The 22,896-nt window shown below is 43.6% G+C and overlaps 1 protein-coding gene across 1 annotated transcript in view; it reads right to left on the bottom strand.

Moving 5' to 3' along the window:
• DPF3 (D4, zinc and double PHD fingers, family 3) overlaps positions 1-22,896 on the bottom strand; it is a 280,919-nt gene that overhangs the window by 31,704 nt on the left and 226,319 nt on the right. The window contains exon 8 of the mRNA XM_011983118.1: positions 22,449-22,577. Within this exon, the coding sequence (XP_011838508.1) occupies positions 22,449-22,577 (129 nt within the window). The remainder of the gene's footprint in view (positions 1-22,448; positions 22,578-22,896) is intronic.

The raw sequence follows: 22,896 nt of genomic DNA, 5'->3' as shown, positions 1-22,896 counted from the left end.
CTGCCCAGCGTGGGGCAGGCTGACCAGAGCAGCTGGCTCTTTGCAACCACCCAGCTTGCCCTTGCTGGGAAGCCCAGGCTCGTTTGCACACTGGCATAACCCCACGTCACTGACCAGCCAACGGCAACAGGACTCACAGCCAGGATGGGTTCTCCCTGGGGCTGGCACGACTCTGTTACACACATGCGCATTTTCCTGATCCTGGGCAAGTTACTTAAACTTTCTCAACCTCAGTTCTCCAGCTATAAAATGGGAACACCCCCTACTGCACAGGACTGTCACATATGGGACAATGAGGCTAGAGAACCTGGGGTAACCTGGAATTGACACTCAGTGAGCCTGGTTCCCTTTCTCTCGGAATAAAAGCCAGCACCACCTGCTCCAAAGGTAAAGCCCACGGGGAAGGTCTTTCGCAGTGAGCCCTGAACAAGACAGAGGGCCCTTCCCCACAAAGCTCCCCGGGCTTGGAGAGGGGGTGGTCCCCATGACTCACTGGTGGTGGTGGGCTGACTCATTTGGCCAAATGTCCTTCATTTCCCTCCTCCCATTTTGGGAGTCCTGGAGCACTCTTTCCCCAAATGAGGCTTGCAGCCAGAATGAGCTGTGATGAGCACAGCAGAGACCAGAAGGATGGTGCCGGCAGAGGGGAGTTGCACGGGGGGAGGCGGCGGAAGCTGCAGAGAGTTTCCTGAAATTAAGGCAGGCAAAGCAGGGAGGCAAGGTCTCGCTCCCTGGGCCATTTAGCAGACAGAGACTTCCTTTAGAGCCCAACTTCTCAACCTCTGCTGGGCAAAATCAACTCAGAGGACTGCCTGCAATAGCCCTACTATGGCCCTCAGAGGCAGGCCTGGGGTATTTATTGCAGAGCACACCATGAAATTTCAAACCAGTATGTAGGTAACATGGGTGGCTGCATAAAACAGAACATTGCCCCACTGCACTGAATGCACAGTGAGCCCCAGAATGCAGGCTGCACCAGACCGACATAAGCATTACAATCTGAAGGCAGATGAACAGAGGGAGTTTGCAAGGGTTGGGTGAGACCACGCTGTACAAGGCTCAGGTGCTGTATACATGATGCAGGGGTGGGTAGGGTGGGAAGAGAGGTCAATGTGGAGGCTCACATCCAATTGTTTTTCCTTTCCTCGGGAGGACGATGCATATTCTTCTGTTGTGGGTTTCAATTCCATGCTGTCAAACAACCTCTTTAGTCCAGTGCTCTGCCACTTTCAGCCGGGCGTAAGCAAGACAATTGTCACTGAACATTATTGGGAGTAACATGCAATGGCACATGCACTAATGTGAACATCAGAAGGAACACCCGGAGTCTAGTCTGGCTCTATCGCTTCTGCATAGCTTTGGCCCGAGTCACTTAACCCTTCCGAGTTGGTCTACTCATCTGCTAAGTGGGACAATAACTTCTGACAAGGCTGCTAGGAAGATTACATTGAGAGTGCCCTGGTGATTATTCAGCATGTCAGGGAGGGCCTGCCACTCTGGGCCTTCATGGAGTAGATGGCTCAGATTCCCTGACTCGCAGTGCACACTCCTCACACATGGCTGCACCTCTTTCGGCCTCAGGGGCCAGCGAGGAGCCTACCGACAAGGTGAGGTGAAGAGCGAAGAGAATCGGTGATGGAAATGGAAGCCAGCACTCAGGGCTTGCAAGCTCAGCTCTTCTCAGGTCCTCCAAGAAGTAAATCAGCCGAGGGTTAGACCCCAAGGAGCTTCATGGCCAGCATCTCAGACTGGTTTCCTGTCTTTTCCTCGCATCACATTCGGTGACCTATCAGTCTAGACAGAGAGTGCTTTTTCAGATAAACCCTTTTCCAACTTGTCTAGGAGAACAATCATAGATTTTGATCCCAAAGTTAAATTGGCCTCTCAGACACAAAGCTTTCTGGAGCCAGTCAGCCTCTCAGGATATCCCACACTCCTCCCAAATGCATCACCACTCAGCAGGTAGTGTCATCACAGTTTCTCTGGTTTCAGAATGATCACTGGTGGGAAATGCCCATGGAATTGACACTCAGCGCTTTGAAGATTTTAACAGTTGGGTAAGTATCACCCAGAAGACAGGAGAAACTGGGGTTCTGTTACGACATCTACATCTACATCTAGAAGAAGTGCTGATCACTTCTTTTCCCCCACGAGGTCTAGGATCCTACAACCATGACAGGATCAGAGGTAACTGGTGGGGAAAGGTAGACAAACCCAAACTCCTTAGCATGCCCATTTCAGCTATCTTCACGTAGTCATCCTACACATCACATGCGTCCTGCTCAAGAGCTCGTGCCCTAATGCCCTAGTGAATCAAGCCCCACCACAGTGTGGATGTTAGTAACATGCCTTTGACTCCCCCCGACAAGCCAGGATCCTTCTTCTACTCCATTCACGCTCATCTCTGCTCGGGCTCCAAGCCTCCTGGGCCCATTCACACCTCTAAGCTTTTGCTCAGGTATTTCCCACTCTTGCTATCAGTGGTCTGCCTTCTCTTTGTCTACCCCAACTCTGTGCCTCTTTCTATACTTCCCCCACTACCCCAACCTGCACTGGTCCCTTTTCTGAGCCTACCTGGCACTCTCATTTTGTACCAAGTTGGCACCTAATTATAAATGGTCTTGTCTTGAATAACATGCTAACCACCTGTTTCACTTCCTCCAGAACAGGAAAGGTATCTTACACAGTGGAGAAGGCTTTAGAGCCAGAAAAATCCTTGACCAGAAAAATCAGACTTCACCAGCGATCACTGCTGCCTTTGTCAACTCAACCTCCCTGAGCCTCAGTTTCCATCTCTGTAAAATAGGAATTGTAATCTTAATAAAGAGCTGTTATATGGCTTTAACAAGTTAATATCTATAAAAAGCCTAGACTCAGTAACTAATGCATAGAAAGTATCCCCTAAAAGGTTATTCTAGTTCCCCTTTGCTTGTCTTTTATGTCTTGCAGAACCTAGTGCATTATTGCAACATAAGACATTTGGTCAATGATTCATTTATCAGTAGTATAAAGCAAACCAGTAACTGGAGGGTCATTATACAAAGTAGCAGCATGCGGTCAAAACACATTGATCTATTTTTCAATTATGGACAAAAAGTTGAGATCTATGGAGAGTAAAACAATCTATTGTAACTAAAGAAGTTTTCAGGATTACAAACCACCATTCTCTCTGTGCCCATCACTCAGCCAAGCAGAAGTTTCAGCACAAACGTTCATGCTGGCAATTCATACTTCATTCTTTCTTACACAAGTTATCTCCATCCCCAAACTCCGTTATATTTATGGTCCGCAGAAAGTTCACTTCACATGCTAAATGTGGTACAATCCTTGCTACTTCTTTAAATCAAACACAGAGCAAAATTTTTCTGAAGGAGTTCTTTTCAAAATTATTTAGAAAGAATGCCGATCCCTTCTTTTCCCAAGCAGAATTTTTGTCATTTATCTATATCTGTAACATATATAAATATAATTGTATATATAAGTAAATTCATCGTCTAATAAGACCTTTCCTGCCCAGATTGGAGAGAACATAGTAGACAACCATAAATATTAGTGAGGTCATTCAACCAAAATCATGCCGAGAATAATATTCAAGTCCTATGAGCAATTATGAAATCCATGCACCAAGGATGATGTTGGATGTGGTGGTGTCCAATGAGATGAAAACTGGAGTGGAATTCAGATGGAGTTTCAGCAGAACCATTTTCACCTGGTGGCCTTTTGGCCTTACTGTCCTTACAGTGTCTTCTCGCTGTTTCTTTTTCACATACTTGGCATTTCTCCACAGGAAAATGTCTCTTGCCACTGCATTCACTTTTCAGCTGGTGGCTCATGCCACCAAAACAATGGAAGTCAACAAAAGGCTTGAGACATTGCTTCAGTGTGAATAGAAACAAGCCTAGAAATGTAATTTTAGTTAGTGACCATAACACATATCTGTGAAACTAATCTTCTCCATGTCTCCCCACTCCCTGGTGGTGAGTTAGGCACCAACTCTTCCAGGTCATCCAGCTATAATGCAAAACATTGCAGAGCTAGATGGGGACCCCAAGAGGCCATCTAGCCCATGCCCCCAACTCTATGCAAGGGAGACGCTTGGCTCTCAGTGAGTTCCCCATCAGCCTCAACAGTCTAAAATGCTTCGTGTCAAAAGAACTGCTTGTCTATTTGTTTTAGGCACCAGGGCCTTTCTCCTGTGCCACCTGGAGACCAAATGTAACTGGTCAGTGCCTGTATCTCAGTGATACACATAATAACAGCTGTTAAGTGACCCCTAATTCTTTTCCCCAAGTTAAACAACCCCAAATCCACAAACCTTTCCTTAAAGGGCTTATTATTCATCCTGTTAAATTCATATTGTTAATACGCTTTTCTGCACATTTTGGATTTTCCACAGTCTTTTTCAGCTAATTCAAACACAGTGGTGTCAAATGTTAAATAGAGCTGGAGCATTGCTTACCAGACCTTCCACATCATCCCCAGTTTAACACAGCCTGGTTATCATGCTTTATTAAAAATAAACAACACAATACTCCTCCAGCTTGTGTTCCACTACGACTTCTAGATCTATCTCAGCTATAATTGTGCCTTGCCAGGTGATGGCCAATAATAAAATCAACATAATCCGGTCAAGCAGATTAATGCTAAACCATTCATGACCACTGTTATCACCTCTCAAAACAGTAGTTCCTAGTCTGGTGTAAAGAAAGATCAGGTAACCAAAAGATGTGTGTTGTTCACACCATGTTTAGTAATATACAAAGCATAGCATTTTCTAACTTTTAGTCTGAAGACTCTTTCTCCTCCTGGTCTACGCCTGAAAACTAACTTCTGGGTGACTTCATATGTGATCACAGAGTACAGCCTGAAGAAAATGAAGCAGATATTTAACATGCTTATCCCAAACACTGCCCGTTTTCAGGAAACTTAGAAGTAACTGGCGGAACTTAGCAATAAACCCCACTGAAAGCTATCCTGAGGTCTGAAAGTCACTGGTCCTCTCAGCACAGTGGAATATCCACTAAGAATGGCTAAAGAGCATCTCTTCAATAAACTTAGCTTGACTACTACCACCTATCGTGACTAGCTCATCGACCACCCTTCAGGACCATTCCATGTGCAACTAGTAAGAAGGTTTCAATTCAGTAGGAGGTCTGATATCAGTAATCTTCTCCACCATCCAAGGAAGAACATGTTATCTTATTGGCTGTTTTGGAAGGTGAAGTAAGAAGTTGGGAAAATGTGATTCTGAATATGAAGAATCCGAGTACTTAGGAAGAAATATATCTCAGCAACATCCTCAACATCCCATAATTAACCACTTTAAGGAGCCACAGCCATTAAAAAATCTGTGCTCACCACAAAGAGACCATTTCTCTAACGGCAACAACTCCACATCCCCCAACTTGGTCCCCACTCAATGTCCCCTATCATTTGTCTCCTACAGATGAAACTCTATCATCTATGTTCACTTAACTCATAAGACCCAAGTTGCTAGAGATGAATGATCTTAGTCATGATGTCCATAACAGAGTCACTGTTATGCACGGCTGGATTATTCATAGACACTTCTGGTAAACATTGCACTACTGCAATTTGGACTCTGTACCAAAACTAGAAAAACTAGTAGAGAGCTTTCCAAATCTGTGGTGAGATTTTTCTGGCTGTGAAACATTTTTTGCATTTGGCCATGAAACAGCTTACAGTACTGATCATGAAATGCATCCGTAGCCTTTCACCTGGTAATGTGAAATTCTTTTTCCTTAGTCCTGAAGCTTAGAAAATGCCCCCTTACCCCCACCACCCCCACCTGAGCAGTGCAATACTCTCTATTTCTAAATTAGGGATCAGCAAGCTATGTCTCGTGGGCCAAATCTGACCAACTGCTTATTTTTGTAAATAAAGTTTTATTGGAATGCAGCCACACCCATTCCTGTACGTATCCTCTACAGCTGTTTTCATGCTTCACCCAGAGCTGAGTAGTTGTGACAGATGTCTGCCTTACAAAGCCTTAAATACTTACTATCTGGTGTGCTACAGGAGAAATTTGCTGATCCCCATTATAAATGACAAGGCAAATAAACTGCTTATTCACAATAACCTCCTCTCCAACCCAACACAAGAAAATAAAACCAGAAAACAACCGTGACCCCAGCGAGTAGTGTTTGCATGCTGAAAAGCCAGCCTAACTCTCTTACAAAGTATACTCTGAAATAAGATGCATATAAAACATAAAATACTATTTGATGGCACAGTAGGGTGACTGTAGTCAGTGGTAGCTTAATTGTATATTTTAAAATAATGTAAAGAGTGTAATCAGATTGTTCATAACTTAAGGGATAAATGCTTGAGGGGCTGGATACCCCATCCTCCATGAGTGCTTATGTTCACATTGCATGACTGTATTGAAACATCTCATGTACCCCATAAATATCTACATTAACTATGTACCCACAAAAATTTTAATTAAAAAATTTGTAATAAATCTATATATAAAATACTTCAAAATTAATTTAAATTAAAATTCTGGAAGGATTTTTTTTTAATGAAAGGAAGTTCTGAAATTGCTGATTTAGGGATATAATAAAACTCAAATATGGTTCTAGTTACCTGGAGTGATTTGAGTTTCTTAGAAAAGAAGGGTAAAAGGAAAGTGATATAACAGACAAATGGTCATCAATAAGAATAAACGGAATTTTTAAAAAATCTCTAAACTGTACAACTTTATCCAGAGTTACAAAGAGAAGGTCTTCCATGGACATGCAGAGGAAAAGGAAACGGATGGGGGAATGTTTTCTGGTGGAACCATATCCTAAATCACCCCTAACATGTGCTGAATAATGACCTAACTCCATCCAGAGACCGACCCAGAGACCTGAATAATGACCTAACTCCATCCAGGGACCGACCCATTCCCACCACATAACAATCCTAAGTCAGGATACCGCTAGAGGCAACCATAGATTCAGACAAAGATCCGCTGTTATCAGAATCTGGACAAGGTATTCCAACCTCAACTTCCACCTTACCCAGACTGGAAGCCCTTGGGAAAAGCTGCCCCAAAGCCATCTAAGTGTGCCTGGTAGGCACACGGTCATGTTCAGTTAGGGCACTCAAAGCTGATCTTCAGTTTTCATTTATCACCAACACTGAAAAATGGGGAGATCTCATCAAAATGTTTAAATTGTGACCTCCCTTGAAAAACCAGAAGAGCTGGGAACCCTGGGCCCACCTCCTGCAGGCTGCATCCCCTGAGTTGAGTCGCAGCTGCCCCTTTGGAAGCACAGGTGTTTCCCGGTTCGAGACACTCCCTACCACTCCTGTTGTCTCCCTGTGACCTGAGACTGAGCCTCAAGGGCTGTTCCACATCTCTCTGGCTTTGTCATTTTTGTCACACCTACCCTGCTTTGCTCACCAAAGATACCTGTTCTGTCGGCATCTGATTTTCAACCTCAGAGCTAACCATCTGTGGTAACTACATGTTTCCAAGTGGATGAGGAACATGATTTCTTTCTCTCTTTTTCATTCTCTGGTCCATGTGTGTACTTTTGCCCTCCCTCTTGGTCAGTGACCATCTATAGACAGAAAGCACATCATTTTTGGCCAACAACCCATTATCAGACACTTGAAAAAGTCAGTCCCTGTCTTCATGGCCCACCATTATGGACATTTGATCATCCTGGATCTCCTCTATCCTTAGTTATTTACATTGAGAGTACAACTTCATGCCAGACCTCTCATCCCTGTAAGCAGCCCAAAGATAGTATCTGCAAAAAAGTCCGAGTCATGAGGAAAGACACACTCTAGGTAGGAAGCACTGGCCCCTCAATCAAGGTCCTCTTTTCTAGGGAGTAAATTAGAGGGTGCAATCGCTTGCCATGGAAGAAGATATTTGATCCCTTAGGTGACTTCTGAATTGAACCTAATGTCTCAAATTTGGAGTCACTTATAGGAAGTGGGTGGTGTGTAATAAATATGTGAAACTTCATTTTTACTTCATGTTCATCAAAAGATACATGGATAAGCTCAATGTGGTTTATACATACAATGAAATACTATTTAGCCTTCAAAAGTAAGGAACGTTTGACACATCTACGTAAATGATCCTTGAAGATATTACACTAAATGAAGTAAGTCCGTGACAAAAGGACAAATGCTGTATGATTCCATTTACACGAGGTACTTAGAGGAGTCAACTTCAGAGGGACAGAAAGTAGAATGGTGGGTGTCAGGAGCTGCAGAGGAGGGAATGGGGAGTATGTGTTTAAAGGGTACAGAGTTTCTGTTAGAGAAGATGAAAAAATCCTAGAGATGGATGGTGGTGATGGTTGCACAACCATGTAAATGTACTTAATGCCACAGAACTGTATCTTAAAAGTGGTTAGAAAGGCCAATTTTATGTAATGCATATTTCATCACAATAAAAAGGAAAAAAAAACCCTAAGGAGGGCACCATATTGATGTGGGGCTTTCTTTTTACTGCTAGGAAAACTTACAAAGTCCATAATGCGAGTCATAACGTGATACTCAGTCTAAAGAAAGATGGAGTACACTAGCAGCAGCATTACAGTGTCGTGTTCATCTCCACTTGGCCCCACTGGGGGCCAGCAATGCTCAAAGATCAAGACCTGGCCTGACATGCTCACCTGGTTCTGTCTGACTTAGAGGACCCATCAGATAAGAGGGTCCATCTTCACACACAAGGAAAGCCTACCCCAGGGGTTCCAGCTTACAGCTGCACCAACCGGCAGCTTGGGAGGCTACACAAACAGCACCTTTCAGGTGATGAAAACCTTAACCTCCCACCTATTCTAAGCACACACTAAATCTTGCATTTTTGTGCAAAACTTCTATTCTTGGCACAGGTGTGACAGCAACCTTAGATAGGTATACTAAGTCGGTTCACATAATCAGGCTTTCAGTCAATCCATTTTGGCTATGGAGAGGGTGATGATGGTGATGGTGATGGTGACGGTGATGGTGATGGTGATGGTGATGGGGGAGTGGGTGACAGCAACCCTGGGCTCAGAGAACGAACACTGGCACCAACCCTGGGCATTGTTCGCTTTCCAGGCCACCATCTGTCAGCCAAGCCAGTGGCAACTGCTGTTCTAGACCATGCGTGTAAATAAAACAACAAGGTTCAACAAAACTTGGCATGCAAGTAGGAAGAATTATCTCAGGAGTCCCTGCCACATGACGGTGTGAAAGTGAACTCACGCAGGATGAGCTTGGTTGGTCAAGCAAATTTTACAGAGATGCTATAGAAGCATTGGAAACAGATTTTATTTAACAGAAACTTACACACACTTGGTACAAACCCTACATTATGCAAACCTTTATCACAATTCTACACAAGTTGTCACTTGTGGGAGTTGGTTGGAAAGCAGATTATTATGATAATTATTAGCATTTTGACAAGGGACATTTTCTACCAGAAAACGTCACAGAAAAGGGCCACAAAATGATACAGACACTCTCGGTGATGCCCTCCACCAACAGGACTGGCTTTGAACGGGAAACCTGAAAGGACTGGCAGGAAGTCCGTGCCCACCTGCCCTGCCCTTTCAGAGGCCGAAGAGATTCTCAGGCTCAGAACCATTTCAGTAACACTGTGACTCAAGGACCTCTGCTGACCAGAATACTCAGCCTTAGACTGTTCGTGTGTTATTGTGACTCTACTTACAAGGGAGGGAGATCCAAGAGCATGGCTGTGTGAAAGCCCAGTGCAGCGGGGAGCCTGCAGGTAGAACCCAGTGGTTCAGCCAGTCAGCCCTGCACCTTTGCTGGGCCCCAGACACAACGCCGAGATACATCCCACCGGCCAAAATGCCCACTTCCGCTAGCTCGGCCAGAAAGGGCCATGTCAGAACACTCGCCTTCTTCCTTGGCCCCAACCAGCAACAGAATTGAGGTTCTCATCCTTCACGTCGACCTTCCTAGCCCTTAGGGACAGCTCTGGAAGCTCAGGCCCCAGAAGCCAGCTCAGCAAATGGTTCCCTTTGCTCATCTCTTCTAGGAGTTGTTAGGTGACTGAACTAATATCATCTCAGCTGATGCTTTTATTTTTTCTTTTTTTTTTTTCTTTTTTTTTTTTTTGCTGCATTATTTTAAACAAAGCTCTCTGTGTTCGAATCTTTTGAACTTGAGGGGATATATTCCATCACTAGATGGAATTCCTTTCCGAGCTAGACCTCATCAGACATGATAACCAGGAGGCAGGCTGCTTCTGACATTCAGATAAAAGGGGCTTGCCTGGGGTGAGGGGGCAGTGAGGGTAGGGAAAACTGCTGATTTGTGGCTAAGTTATTTCAGTCAAGTCTTAACACACAATCATGTAACATCACCAACACTTTCAATAGACTTTTAAAGGAGGAAAAAAAAAAAAAAAAAACACTGATCACTCCTCACTTACCACATCCAACTCGCAGAAATAAAAATACCTAAAGCACATACATGAATGGCTTTTTTAAAAGCCTGAGAGAGCAGAGTTGATCTTTATTTTCTTATTTAAAATGTGGGGTGTTTTTCTTTAGAGTTAATATGCAGTCTTTTATTTTACATTAAGTACTCATGATTTCACGTCTTCACAAAATTGCGTTTAACTTTTGAAGTAGGAGGTACTTTAAACAAAAATACTGTGCAATGTCAGCACTTTTTTCCTTTTAAATATTGAAATAAATAAAATAGTTAACTCTTTTTTTCCATCAGTTTGTTTGTGTTCAGTTATTTCTACTGTAGAGCAATTCCAGGCTGACCTGGGTACTTTCTCACAGACAATCAAAGAAAATATAATGAAGAATTTTAAAAAGAAAAAAAAAATCTTCTTATTGCACAAACTGAGGCCATTCCCGAGGCTTCTGTGGGCTGAGCTGAGTTGCGCTGCAGGATTTTCCACTCCTGTGCTGGCTCCTGTGTTGTCTGAAACACACGCACAGGAGGGGTCTGGGTAAGGGAAGAGGAAGAAGAGGAGGAGGAGGAGGAGGTGCCAATCATCCTGGCTTCTTTTCACCTTCTTCGGAAATGGCTTGCTTGAAGGATGTTGGAGTCCCCAGGTCATAGTGTTGACTGCAGAGGGAAAGGCAATGAAAGATAAAACAAAAACAACAGCATGGAACAACTACCTAAAACAGAAAGATTAAAATTAAGGGGTGACAGAAATGAAATGAATTAAAAAAAAAAAAAAAGAAGAAGAAAGAAAGAAAACCACCAACTAATTGCCAAGTTAATGAGGCTAGGCCAGGTGCAACAAAAATCAGGGTAGTGTGTCCAGCGCCTTGAACTTCAGCAGCACGAGATCAGCCAGGAATGAGGCAGGTCAGTTGCTACTGGGCAAGAGGCAGAGAGAACACAGCTGGATTTTCCATTCCCAGGTGGTGTAGCAGGCAGAACTGGGCATCAGAAAAAAAAAATTCCCTTCCACTTGGAAACCAAACAAACTGAATCTTTTCACAGTTAAAACACCCCAGAAAGGACCTTTATGATATCATCTCTCTCCCTGTTATCCAAGTAGAAATGAATAGTTCTATGGTATAGAACCAATGCAGCCACAGAAAACCCCATCAGATGCCTCATTTGGCCAAAGCCCAAAAGGACACTGCTTCCTTCACAAGCACACACGCTCAGCTCCAACCCTGCCCCAAGTGATTCAAGTGTGTCAGAATTACTCGGAGAGAGACCCCAACCAAGAGACCTGTTCCAGTCCTCCACTAGCCCAGTGATCTCTTTGTCAGCCTTGGAACCTGGTGGTGGTTCACACAAGGTGGGCCCTTTTGCCTGCATAGCCACGCGTAGCTTTTGCTTCTAGCTGAAATGAAATCTGTCATTTTGGTCTTTGGAACGGAGTAGTTGACACAAAGGAGTGAGCAATAAAACCAAGTACTATCACATTTCACCCCGGAAGCAGTTTCTGAAGGCAGAGATGGGTGTCCCAACAGTGCCCAGATCACATTAAGCTGAGCCATGAGGGAGGGTGGAGAGGGAGAATGGGCCTAAATGGAAAATGCCCAAGCCAGCAGGGAAGAAAGCTCAAAAGCAAATAAGCAGCTCAGCCTCTTCCAAGTTGAAAGGTCTCTCCCCTGTCCCATCTCTCTTGGTACCCAAGGTATCACTCAATGGCCAGGTGCACAGGCCTGGATTAGATGCTCTTCCAAAGCTGAGACTCCCTCCATCCAACTTTCCTCCTTGACCAAGTCCTCCCTCCACACCTGTTCCTGTTCTCTGCATCTACCCCATCCCACCCCACTGTCTCCCTTTCTGATCTGCTTTGCTGGTGCACCCCACCCCCATTTCCCTCATGCTCTTTGCTGTTACCACCTGCCTCCAGCTCCTTCCCTTAAGTGATCAAAGCCAGGTGACCTTCCCTGGGACCTCCCACAAAACGCCTGCCGATTGTTCTCTCTGTGGGCATCTGTCATCATTTCACTCCCTGCCAGGAGTCTTTCTGTCCCTCTCCCATTGCCCTGACCCCTCTGGTCAGATGTTACCTGCCACTCTGTAGTGAGTCTATCTCATAAGCTTACCCCACGCCCTTTCAGTTTCCTCAGATTTCTACCCCTGACCTCCCAACACACACATGCATGTATTTTTCTTTGCCCCACTTAAGCCACCTAGAAAATCATGGGTGAGTTCCCAACTTGGCACTCCTAACTTCCATTTTCTCTTTTGTTTCCTCCGGTTAGGTCAACCATAGGCCATAAAAATGGACCAATGTGCAGCTGTGTTAGTCTCCTGCTCTCAATCCCCTGCAAGAAGGCATAGTTTTCTATCCCTCCACACATGGTCAACCCCTCCCCACCCCTATCCTGACATCCCCCTTGAATAGACGATCACCACCACCTCACCACCTCCCACCTACCCCCTCTGACTTAACCACCGGATGCTGCGTCCAGAGACTTCTCCAATCTTTCTGTCAACAATACTTATTAAGCATCCACTAGGTATAGAGTGAGATTTGGTAAGACTTCCACTAATTAGCTCAGAAACTGCTCAGTTCTTAATTTATTTCAACAAATAATGATGGCACATTGGTGTCAGGCACTGTCTGGAGGACATGAGTGATATCACCTTTGCCCTCAAGGAACACGCCATCTGTTTGAGAAGGACTGCGAGCAAACATGATGTGTTGTGATAAGCACAGGAGCAGCAGGAACAAAATACTACGGAATGGTACTTAGGCGGGTTTTCAAATGGTGATTTTTGCCATTTTACATGGGTTAGGTTGTGATTCCCAGCTTTGCTTTTTGTTTGAATATTATCTCCATTTTCTCTGACAATAGACATTCTTGCCTACAGATTCAACAGCAATGGTAAGTCTGGCGTTCTTTGTTGATCTAGATGGCTTCCTCCAAGAAAATCTTCTTGTCTACTGAGATCCATGGCAAAAATAATCACATACTACCCCATGACAGCTCTTACAGGATTTTAACTATTTGTGAATTTCTAGTCTGATCCACTAGGTCACAAAATAAATCCGATGGCCAATAAATTCATTGCCCCGTGTTTAATTGTATCCTATCCTTCGCAGTGCTGATCAGTCACATACATACTGCTATTACTCAGGCCCTAGTTACCAAATGAACCAAGGTATATCTGAATGAAAATGTTATCGTCCAAGGTCTGTAAACAGACTAGCCTGAAATCTCAGCTGAAAGGCCAAATGTCTGAGTCACCAGTAACAGGGTAAATCAATCGCATACCTCCTGATGTAACACACTGAGAAGGATACAACATCATTTCTACAGTATTCTAGCCAAAATGCACAACTTCAGTTTAGTCATTAGAAAAACAGCATCCAAGCCTGAACTGAATGGCTTTCTGCAAAATGACTAGCCAGTATCGAAGTTGTGAAAAACAAGATTGTGGTACTAACTATTCCAGATTAAAGGACTTGTAAGAGGACATGGCAACCTTTGATCCCAGACTGGATCCTGGACCAGAAAAAGGACACAAGTGAGACAACTGGCAGAATTTGAATAAAGTCTGTAGGTTGCAGTATTGCATCGATGTTAATGTCCTGATTGTGGTCATTGTTCTGTGGTTATTAGAAGAATCTGGGTGAAGGACATATGGGAATTCTTGGTATAATCTTTGTAAGTTTTTTGTAAGTGTAAAATTATTTCAGAAGTAAATTTTTTAAAAAGCCATAGTTATAGGTTGAGTTCCAGTAGTTAGATACTTTGAAAACCTAATTGCCAATGTTTTTTATCTAATAATTCAGTTCTGACAGGAATCTTACATCACTCTCATTTATTTTGTAAACCAATCATGCAGAATGGCTTTTCCTATATTGTTATCTTGAATAGATGATCAGAAATCACTTTTATTAAACACCACGATATTATGTAATTCAATGTCTTTGTGTTAGAAGCAATTGGGTTTGTGACCAGGGCCCAAAATGTTCACCCCCTGCCACCATCACCCCTGCTACCGCTGGCATCACAAAAACAGTGGCCATTTAGGAAGCTCAACTTTGGTTCTCCTGCAAAGTTCATGAGGACTTAGATATTGCTACCTCTCAGAAAGATTCTAATGTGTCATCATTTCATTTGGGGTCTGTGTTGTTTCAGTCTTTTTCTTTTACAGCATCAAATACCTCCTTATCATCCAATAAGTTCTAGAATAAAAGACCTATATGCACTTTATTGATTTCACTCAAGAAATCTTCCAAAGATGATCTTTGGGGAAGTCAGTATAGACTGAGGAAAGATTATTAGAAGATCCCTACATCATTGACTGAGCCTGAAACTTTAGACAAGTCATCAAACAGGATCAACACTCAGTTTCCTCATCAGTAAAAGACAAATAAATAACATCTACCCTACCTCATAGAGTTAAGCATCATCATGAAATAATATGAGCTACATATTCTAATAGGGAAAGAAATGTCCATTTCCTCTCTAAGAAACTGAGGCAGAGATCCCTGTCAACAAATTCACACAAGGAGCTGAGCCCAGAGCCCAGAACTTGTCATCCCCACTCTAGGCTTCCACACACCAGAACAAAGACACCTCACTCTGAAAATACACAACACAAGTCACTTCTCCTCCAAAGGCTGAGCAAAATCCCCTGAGGAAAAAATTCCTAACAGATGAGTCTGTTCCCATTTTAAGTACATGTTCAAGATCATATTCATCAGATGTAACAGGAAGCATATTGGGATAAAATTAATTAATTTTATTCCACCATGAAGTGAGAACCCCCAAACACCCTTTAGTTCTCCCCCTGAGTAATGATCTGGCATTCCCTCCAGTGCTGTAGAAAGCAGTATCAGTCTGCAGCCCATCAGGTGCACAGAGAGATGCAGAGTAAGCAGGAACCCTTAAAGGGATGCTGTTGCTGTGAACATCACATTTTTTAAATAAATTCTTCTCTCCAAAATACCAGTAGCAAATTGGATTACTGTCTTTATAGTACCTTTAAAAAATTAAATGCATATTTCTAATTCCCAGGATTATAGTGATTATAGTGTCTGATCTTTACATAGCCTCTCGGTAACAGAAATAAAGGATTTGATTGTTCTAGGTAGGGAAAAAAATCAGCTAGACCATAACAATTGTCACCTTTACATCAATAGTCCCCCTTCCCAGGGGATTAAAATGTTGTAACAAACTTAGAAAGTTCTATGTCTTTGGTTCCCTCTCTTTGGCCTGAGATTCAGAAAACTCAGTGTGGTACTTTACTGAGCTGAGGGCTAAGGAAGCTGGTCAGATCGTTTTCATCTTGAAGACTCTAATTTCTTGTGTATTTTAAATTTTGAGTAGTGATACTTATTTAACAAAAGCAACAACAGAAAGGTGTGTTGACTGTTCACACAGCTCCTACAGTTCCTGAGATCACAAAAAAAGGTGATCTCTTTGTACATTGTCTAGAAATGATTAAGAAGGTAAGTTATCTACAATATTCCGCAGAGAATCTGAATCAGAATTCTCTTTTACAGGATCTAATTGCTTACTCTTCAGTTGTTGAAATTTCTTTTAATGGCATTACCTTTTAAAAGCTATATTCATTACAAATAACCTTTTCTTCCACTGGAATTGAGAAACAGCAAAGTATGTATATATGTCTGCATATATATTCCTTAATTATAGACTATGCAAGGGGCAGTGCAGGCAATGATAGAGTATAGGCTCTACAATCAGGTTGCCAGGGATCAAAACCTGGCTCCTTCCTAGCTGTACATTTCTTAACCTTATTACTAACCTCAGTTTCTGCAAACTGGCGATTAATATAAACACCTATCTCATGGGAGTAGTCATGAGGATTAAGTGAAATATTCCAAGGAAAGCACCCAGAACAATGCCTCACACATAAATGTTGATGACTGCTATCTAGAGAAAGGGAGATAAAGATATCACATCCACCACTAAAGTGGTTGGAAGCCCAGGACAGCCAGCTTCCTCCTCCAACACCTTCTCTCTCAAAGCTTCCTTCCTTTGCCTTAAAACATTTCCCTCCAACACGATGCCCATTCCACTCCCTCAAACTTAACTCACTTAACCTCTCTGGGTCAACTTTTCTCAACTGAAAAGTGAAAGATTTGAACTTGATCATTTTAAAAGTCCCTTCCAGTTTTTAAGGGTAGAAATCCTGAGTCTGTTCAAAGACACTATAAGCAAGGTGAGACAAGATGCTCTTGCAATGCTAAGAAACCTTACTATGCTTCTATCACCGCAAGTAAGAAAGGTGAGGATATCTACTACCTCCAAGAAGAGAAACTGAAGATCAAAGATCAAGCTATACTATTAAATATAAAATAGACAAGCAATACCCATTCTCAAATAAACATTCTCCTGGGGGGTTTGCCTTGTTAGTTCTAAACAGTTAGTTTCTGTTAGACTCCAAGCTAGACTCTGAAATTAGGTAGCCTTTTATAATTTGCTTTAAATATATGGATTTAAAAAAAAAACACCTCAAGTGTAAAGGCAAATTGTCACTGAGAATTCTGGATCTATGAGCAACTAGACAGAATTCAAATGGGAGTGGATATTGGTTGAACATATATTTATTAACACAGAAGCTCACATTTTATCAATGAAAGCAAGTTGTAATGCCATGAATCCAATATCTGAGTCAAAGGTACAGAGTAAAGAGGTGGAAAATGATAGCAAGTGTAGGTTGTATCCCCTTAGCAGAAAGCTACTGGAACAAACTCTATTGTCTGATTGACACGTGTGAGCATGCAGAATATGACAACGTTGGAGGTTTATGCCATATTTCCTAGGAACAGGCCACATATAGATTAGACAGAACATCCCAAAAGTGGGTGGGATTGTTACTTTCATGCCCTCAAAACTGAGAATAAACACACAAGTGATCACATACACATCTCAAGCATGAGAAAAGTGGAAGCTCTTTCTGTCTCAGACTACCAGGAAAGCACAAAGGCGTTCATTTCTGGGTTTCTTTGCTTGTCCTTGTGTTTTAGGTTGGTTTGTTATTTTAATGAGTGGTCTAATTCACGAGGATCTGCAGGGGCTGGACTGTCAAAGTAGATCTTCCCAGAGACACTGATAAGTAGTCTGTTAACCAGGCAGCTACTTGGGTCCCTCAACCCATGTCAAATGGTTCTGCTTGTGTTTCTGGAACCGTGCACTCCTGGAGGCCGGAGACCCTGGCCAACCTTAAAGGGAGTGCGGAATTTTCCAAACAGCCAAGTTGAGTTTTGTGCCTAATCAGGGATCTTCTTTAATTTGGACTCATCCCCTTGGTTGTGAAATTGGTACCCAGAGTGAGTAAGAAATACTACCTAGACATGCAGTGTTCTGTGGCCACACCTCCTTATTTCTAACCAAATCCAGCAGCCAACTTCAATCTCAGTTCCCTGGACTCCACTTCCAGGTTTAGCCAAGGGAGGCAGAGTTAGCCAAGCACTTCCCTAGCCATTTTCTCTTGTAGTTGAAGCCAGAAGCCCGCCATTCTCCACACTGAGCCCCTCCCATAGTCCAAGCAAGACTCAGATCCCACACCTATGCCGGGGCCCACGTGAGTTCACATGCACACGCGGGCCACAGAGGGCCAGGGGGAGATACTCCAGTAGCCACTCTTACACTAAGAAGGGGGTCCAAACCCAGGAAAACAAAAAAGCAAGCTGGGGGAAAAAGGAAAAAGAAAAAGAAAACTAAAAAATAGATATGATGGTTTTGCCCATATTGTAAGACAGGTTAGCCAAGACATACCTTTTGACTAGGACCTCGCAGCCGGTCGTTCTTGGGACTGTCAGTGAGGTGGGTGGCCTTCTCCATCGCCCCAGGGGCCTTGAGCAGTGTTGCTTTGGTTTATTTCAGGAAGTGCTATTGGAAACATAAAACAAAGCACCTGGCGGGCACTATAAAAAAAAAAAATTGAAGAAATACGGTAGCCTTGATCATCCAACGGGTATTGATATGTTTCTTAACAGGGGCAAGGGGAGGGGAAACACATGGTGGCGTCTCCTTCTGTCTTCCAGGAGCACGGCCTCGGCCTCGGTGGTGGAGTCACTGCTGAGCCCGTGACGTTCTGCTTATATTCCATCCCTGCATTTGGAAGTCGTTCTTTGCCAGGAGGAAAGTGAGGAAAAACCAGCAATAACAAAACAGCAGCTCTACTGACGGAGGAGGAGGAGCCCAGGAGGCGGCTGGTCAGGGCCCAGGTGTGGAGGGAGGCCAGGCATAGGCACCCCAACTTCTCTGGAACTACTGACATTTTCTCGCAAGCAGAGAGGAAGATGGAAAGGTCAGGGAGGAGAATGAGGGAGGGGTCTCCCACCGGGAGCCGCAAACTCCATGGGGCACAGAAAGTGCCACCGTCTCCCATTGAGGAAATTCTCCCCGCAGTGGCTTGCCCCTAAACAGGATATTGCTTCGATTTCTTTGATTTCCCTTCTCTCTCCCTCTCTCAAAAAAAGTCTGATTCTAATAATAGCTAGAATATATAAATAACAATGTTTTAATGTTATTGGTTCTCTGTTTCCGAACCCAAAGTTCCTCTTCTCTTCCTTTTGCCAATAAATATGAAAATTGAGGACATCAACTCTGCTCCTGTCAAAAAGACCCCCTCCCCTCAGAAAAGAGACAATCCGCCTAACTTCCTATTTCTATAGAAAATAAATAGCGCATCACGGTGCCATCTCTCAGAAGAACGCTCATTCTGCTCTTTTGTTTTGTTTCAGTAGTTTGTGCTTCTGTTGTACACACCCAAAACAGAGGGGTCGGGGGAGGGATGGAGGGACACATGGGAGGTGAGGGGGAAAAAAGCAAGGATAGAGGGAAAATCTAAAGTTGTCTTTCATTAAAAAAAAAAATATATCAGAACCAGCACAATGACCAAAGTCAGAGGGGGATGGCTAATTGCCCAGAGAGTCTGTTCCGTGGGTTTAGCAACTGCCCTTTTTATCTGCTGTGGGCGAACCCCGGCCACTGCGGCGTCCTCGACAGGAGCGAGGCTCTTCCAAATCGTCCTCATCAAAGCCGTGGAAAGTTGACGTGTCACTTTCTGACGTGGAACCGAATAAGTCCTCCGTGGTACGTGCTGCGGCCGCTGCCTCCTTCTCCTTCCTGCCTTCTCCTCCCAAATGAGCTGACATGTATGATGAATATATCAGCACATGGGTTAAGCAACAGACAGCATTATTAATATTCTCATTACATTATTAGAATGCTATTCTTAATAGCAAGATATTAAACCGTTTGCACACCAAAGGGATTAACCCGGTGCATCACCTGGTGACGGGGATTTGGGACAAAGCAAACATTTCCAGGGAAGAGGCTTCCCCGACTCCCCGAAAAGGCATCACCTCTACCATAGTACATATGTCCACAGCTTCCGACAGCAAAAGCTTCAAACATGATCTTTCTTCTGTTGTGCATACACACAGGCGCTTGCACGCTCACTCAACCCTGCCCCAGACAATGATTTTCCTTGGTGGTTTTTAAACCTGGTTGGGATTTCTTTGGTGTTTTCTGTTGGTGTTTCTTTGAACAATATTTGTCCTTCACTTTGACAGTCAGCTCTACAAAGGTATTACTGTCAGATAACCCATTCAAGGTGGTTAAGCCTCCATCCATTTCATTTTTATTTTTACCCGCTTCTAATCCCATTCTTTCAGAACCCTTTCAATTCTCCCCCTACACCATGTGGTTCATTTGCACTGAAAGCAAAAGGAAGTTGGAAAGTCTGATAAGTGGTAGGTGATAAAAGAGTTTATTTTCTTTAACTACCGGAGGAAATTTCTGTGATCTGCATCCACATACATGTGCATGCAAGTGTACCACACACACACACACACACACACACACACACACACACACTCTCCAGTCACCAACCATGCCCAGGTATTGGTTACTCCAGAAAGTTCAGTTGTCAAATCTCACTCAGGGCACTACGAAGGTGAGAAATAGGAGTAGAAAAGTCCTAATAAATCAGAGCATCCTGAAATCTGTAAAACTCAGGTTTAAACTTTTTCGCATTCTAAAGGAGCCCCAGGACTGCTCTTGTATAAGGGAATGATGCATCCCTCACGGTGCCAATTTCAGGACTCTCACTTCCTCCCAGGAAACAGCAGTGGTAGGGTAGATGGGAGGGGGAAGGAAGCTCTTCCAAGCTCCATACTCTTCTCTGGAAGGACCGTAGGGAGGCTCCAGAGAAGTATTCGCCCACCTGCCTTAACAAGCACATCTCATCTCATGGGCCAATGACACCTGTTTCTTCCCATGGTATCAACTATTTCAGGAACATCAGAGGCAGACCTTGACTAAATGATCCACCAAAACCAATCCTTGGCAAATGCAATGAGAATACCTAGGTTGGTAGAAAATGACTCCCTGAGCCACATAGCAGACAGAACCTTGAGGGGAAAGCTGAGAGAAGGTTGTGGAAAGAGGCTTTGCATAGAAAAAACAACTTCCCACTCCTGACATTCCATGGCTTGGATTCTAGCACCCTGTCTTTTGTAAGAAACGAAGGGGAGAAATTATAGCAGTTTGCAATGAGAATTCTGAAGCTGCCCCCACTAACCCATCCAAACCTATAGCAGTCCATAACGTGTGGCTTAGAACATCACTCCAAGTGACCTTGCTTCTGGAAGTAGAGATTTCATCTGATTGCTTGCTTTTAAAAATCACCGCATTGAATTTCATCTTTTTTTTTTAAGTAACTTAAAAAAAACAGACTATGCTATCACAAGAGCCCTGTCTTCTATGCTAGCATCCATACAGCAAAAAATTCAATGTTAGGTACCATGTTTGGACAGTAAATGAATTGACAGAATTGCACAAATGGACTGCCCTATCAGGGTCCTTGAGAGTTACAGTTGAGGGTTGTGTGCAGCAGAAACCACAGTCCTTTTAAAATTACTGATTTGCTACTCAAGCCAGCCTTAAGCCCTAAACAGCCTTCCCATCAAAATATAAAAGGGTTAAAGCTAAGCTTTGCAGACAGAGCAAAGAAAGAGCTGAGTCGCTACAGTCAACCATGATGGGGTCATCTCAGTTCTTCTCTGGGGACTGGGAGTGAAAAAGACACTGGATAGAAAGGTAGAAAGGAAAAATGACTCCTCACTGCTGGAACCAAGCATCCAACCAAACTGTTTCACCTACTCATATCAGGGGCTGATGAGACTAAAACTGGGGTTGAAATTCCCTCCTCCCGGCCTCGCACTGTGGTCTAGTGATGACATAATACAATATGAAAAGTAGGTAGTACCAACCAACCATGGCCAGCCGAAAATAATGGTTTGGTCAGAACTAAAAAACAAAACAACCTCTTGAACATAACCTGAAGACCTGAATTCATTTTAAGCATGAAAGAACAAGACCAAAAGTCTCTTTCTGTTATTTTAGCCTTTGAACAGGTTAAAATATAAACATATACACCAAATCAACTACAGATTAGCCCTAGGAATGCCCATCCTTTTGCCTCATTGACCTACCAGGGTATCTTCTGTTCTGTTTTAGAAAATGAGATGAGTGGCCAATGAGGTGGTGTTTATGCAGCTAGCCAGGAGCCCGGGAATCTCTGACTCCCACAATTCAAGATGTGGTTGCTTTCCCCATACTCATGTTTCCACACCACACTCTTTGGGTTTGCCCTAGGCACTTCCACAGAACAAACACATCTTTCTGTTACATGTGCATCGTCCACTACGAGAAAGCACGTTGCCTTCTCTCCAGGTTTTTCCACCCTACCTTGCTGTGGTCCATAAAAACATGCACAAAGAAATATGCACCTCATAGAAAGGCCAGACACAAATCCAAAACTTCTCTTTGCCCTTTCCCCTGGATCCTAGGGCATAACTTTTGGTTCTTGAGACCCAAAGAAGAAAAATACGGAATGAGCTGAAAACCCCTCTCCACTCGAAAGCATCGCCACCATTGCTTCCCTCTCCAGTCTCCACCACCAACAGGATGGAAGAGGAATGCAAGAGGAGCATTCCTGGTCTACGGGCACCCGGTGTGGGAAGGGGCCGCACTCACCAGAGCGTCCACAATCTGCGCAGGACACCAGCTCTTCAGGCCGCCCGCTCTTCTTGTTCATGTTGGAGCCCCCCAAACAGAAGTCACAGTAGTTATTGGGAATGACTGTTCCATCCGGTCCTTTCTGGGCTGTGGGAACATTTAAAACATTCGATTTCAGGCTTATATGAGTTTCAACTGCCCCTTCTCCTCCTACAGTGTGGTAGAATCTGCTCCAGAAGGATTTATTATAACCAAGTTGGCAAATTGGGCTAGGCTTTCTTTTGGATCCTTTCTGGCTTAATGGTACTAATAATGTCTCGCAAGTCACCCAGAGATTAATTTTTAGAGTATTTCCCAGCTCTGTGTTGTTGTGGAAATTCCCCTGCTCCTCTGATTGCATCCTTAGATGATCAAACCATCCAGAAGGGGTACTGGTCAAGTGAACTACTCTCAGCCCTAAACAATC

This window comes from Mandrillus leucophaeus, unplaced genomic scaffold (genome assembly GCF_000951045.1).
Source record: "Mandrillus leucophaeus isolate KB7577 unplaced genomic scaffold, Mleu.le_1.0 Scaffold246, whole genome shotgun sequence".
Classification (NCBI taxonomy): Eukaryota; Metazoa; Chordata; class Mammalia; order Primates; family Cercopithecidae; genus Mandrillus; species Mandrillus leucophaeus.
The sequence above is the reverse complement of the archived record's forward strand: the minus strand, read 5'-3'. Positions and strand labels throughout refer to the sequence as shown.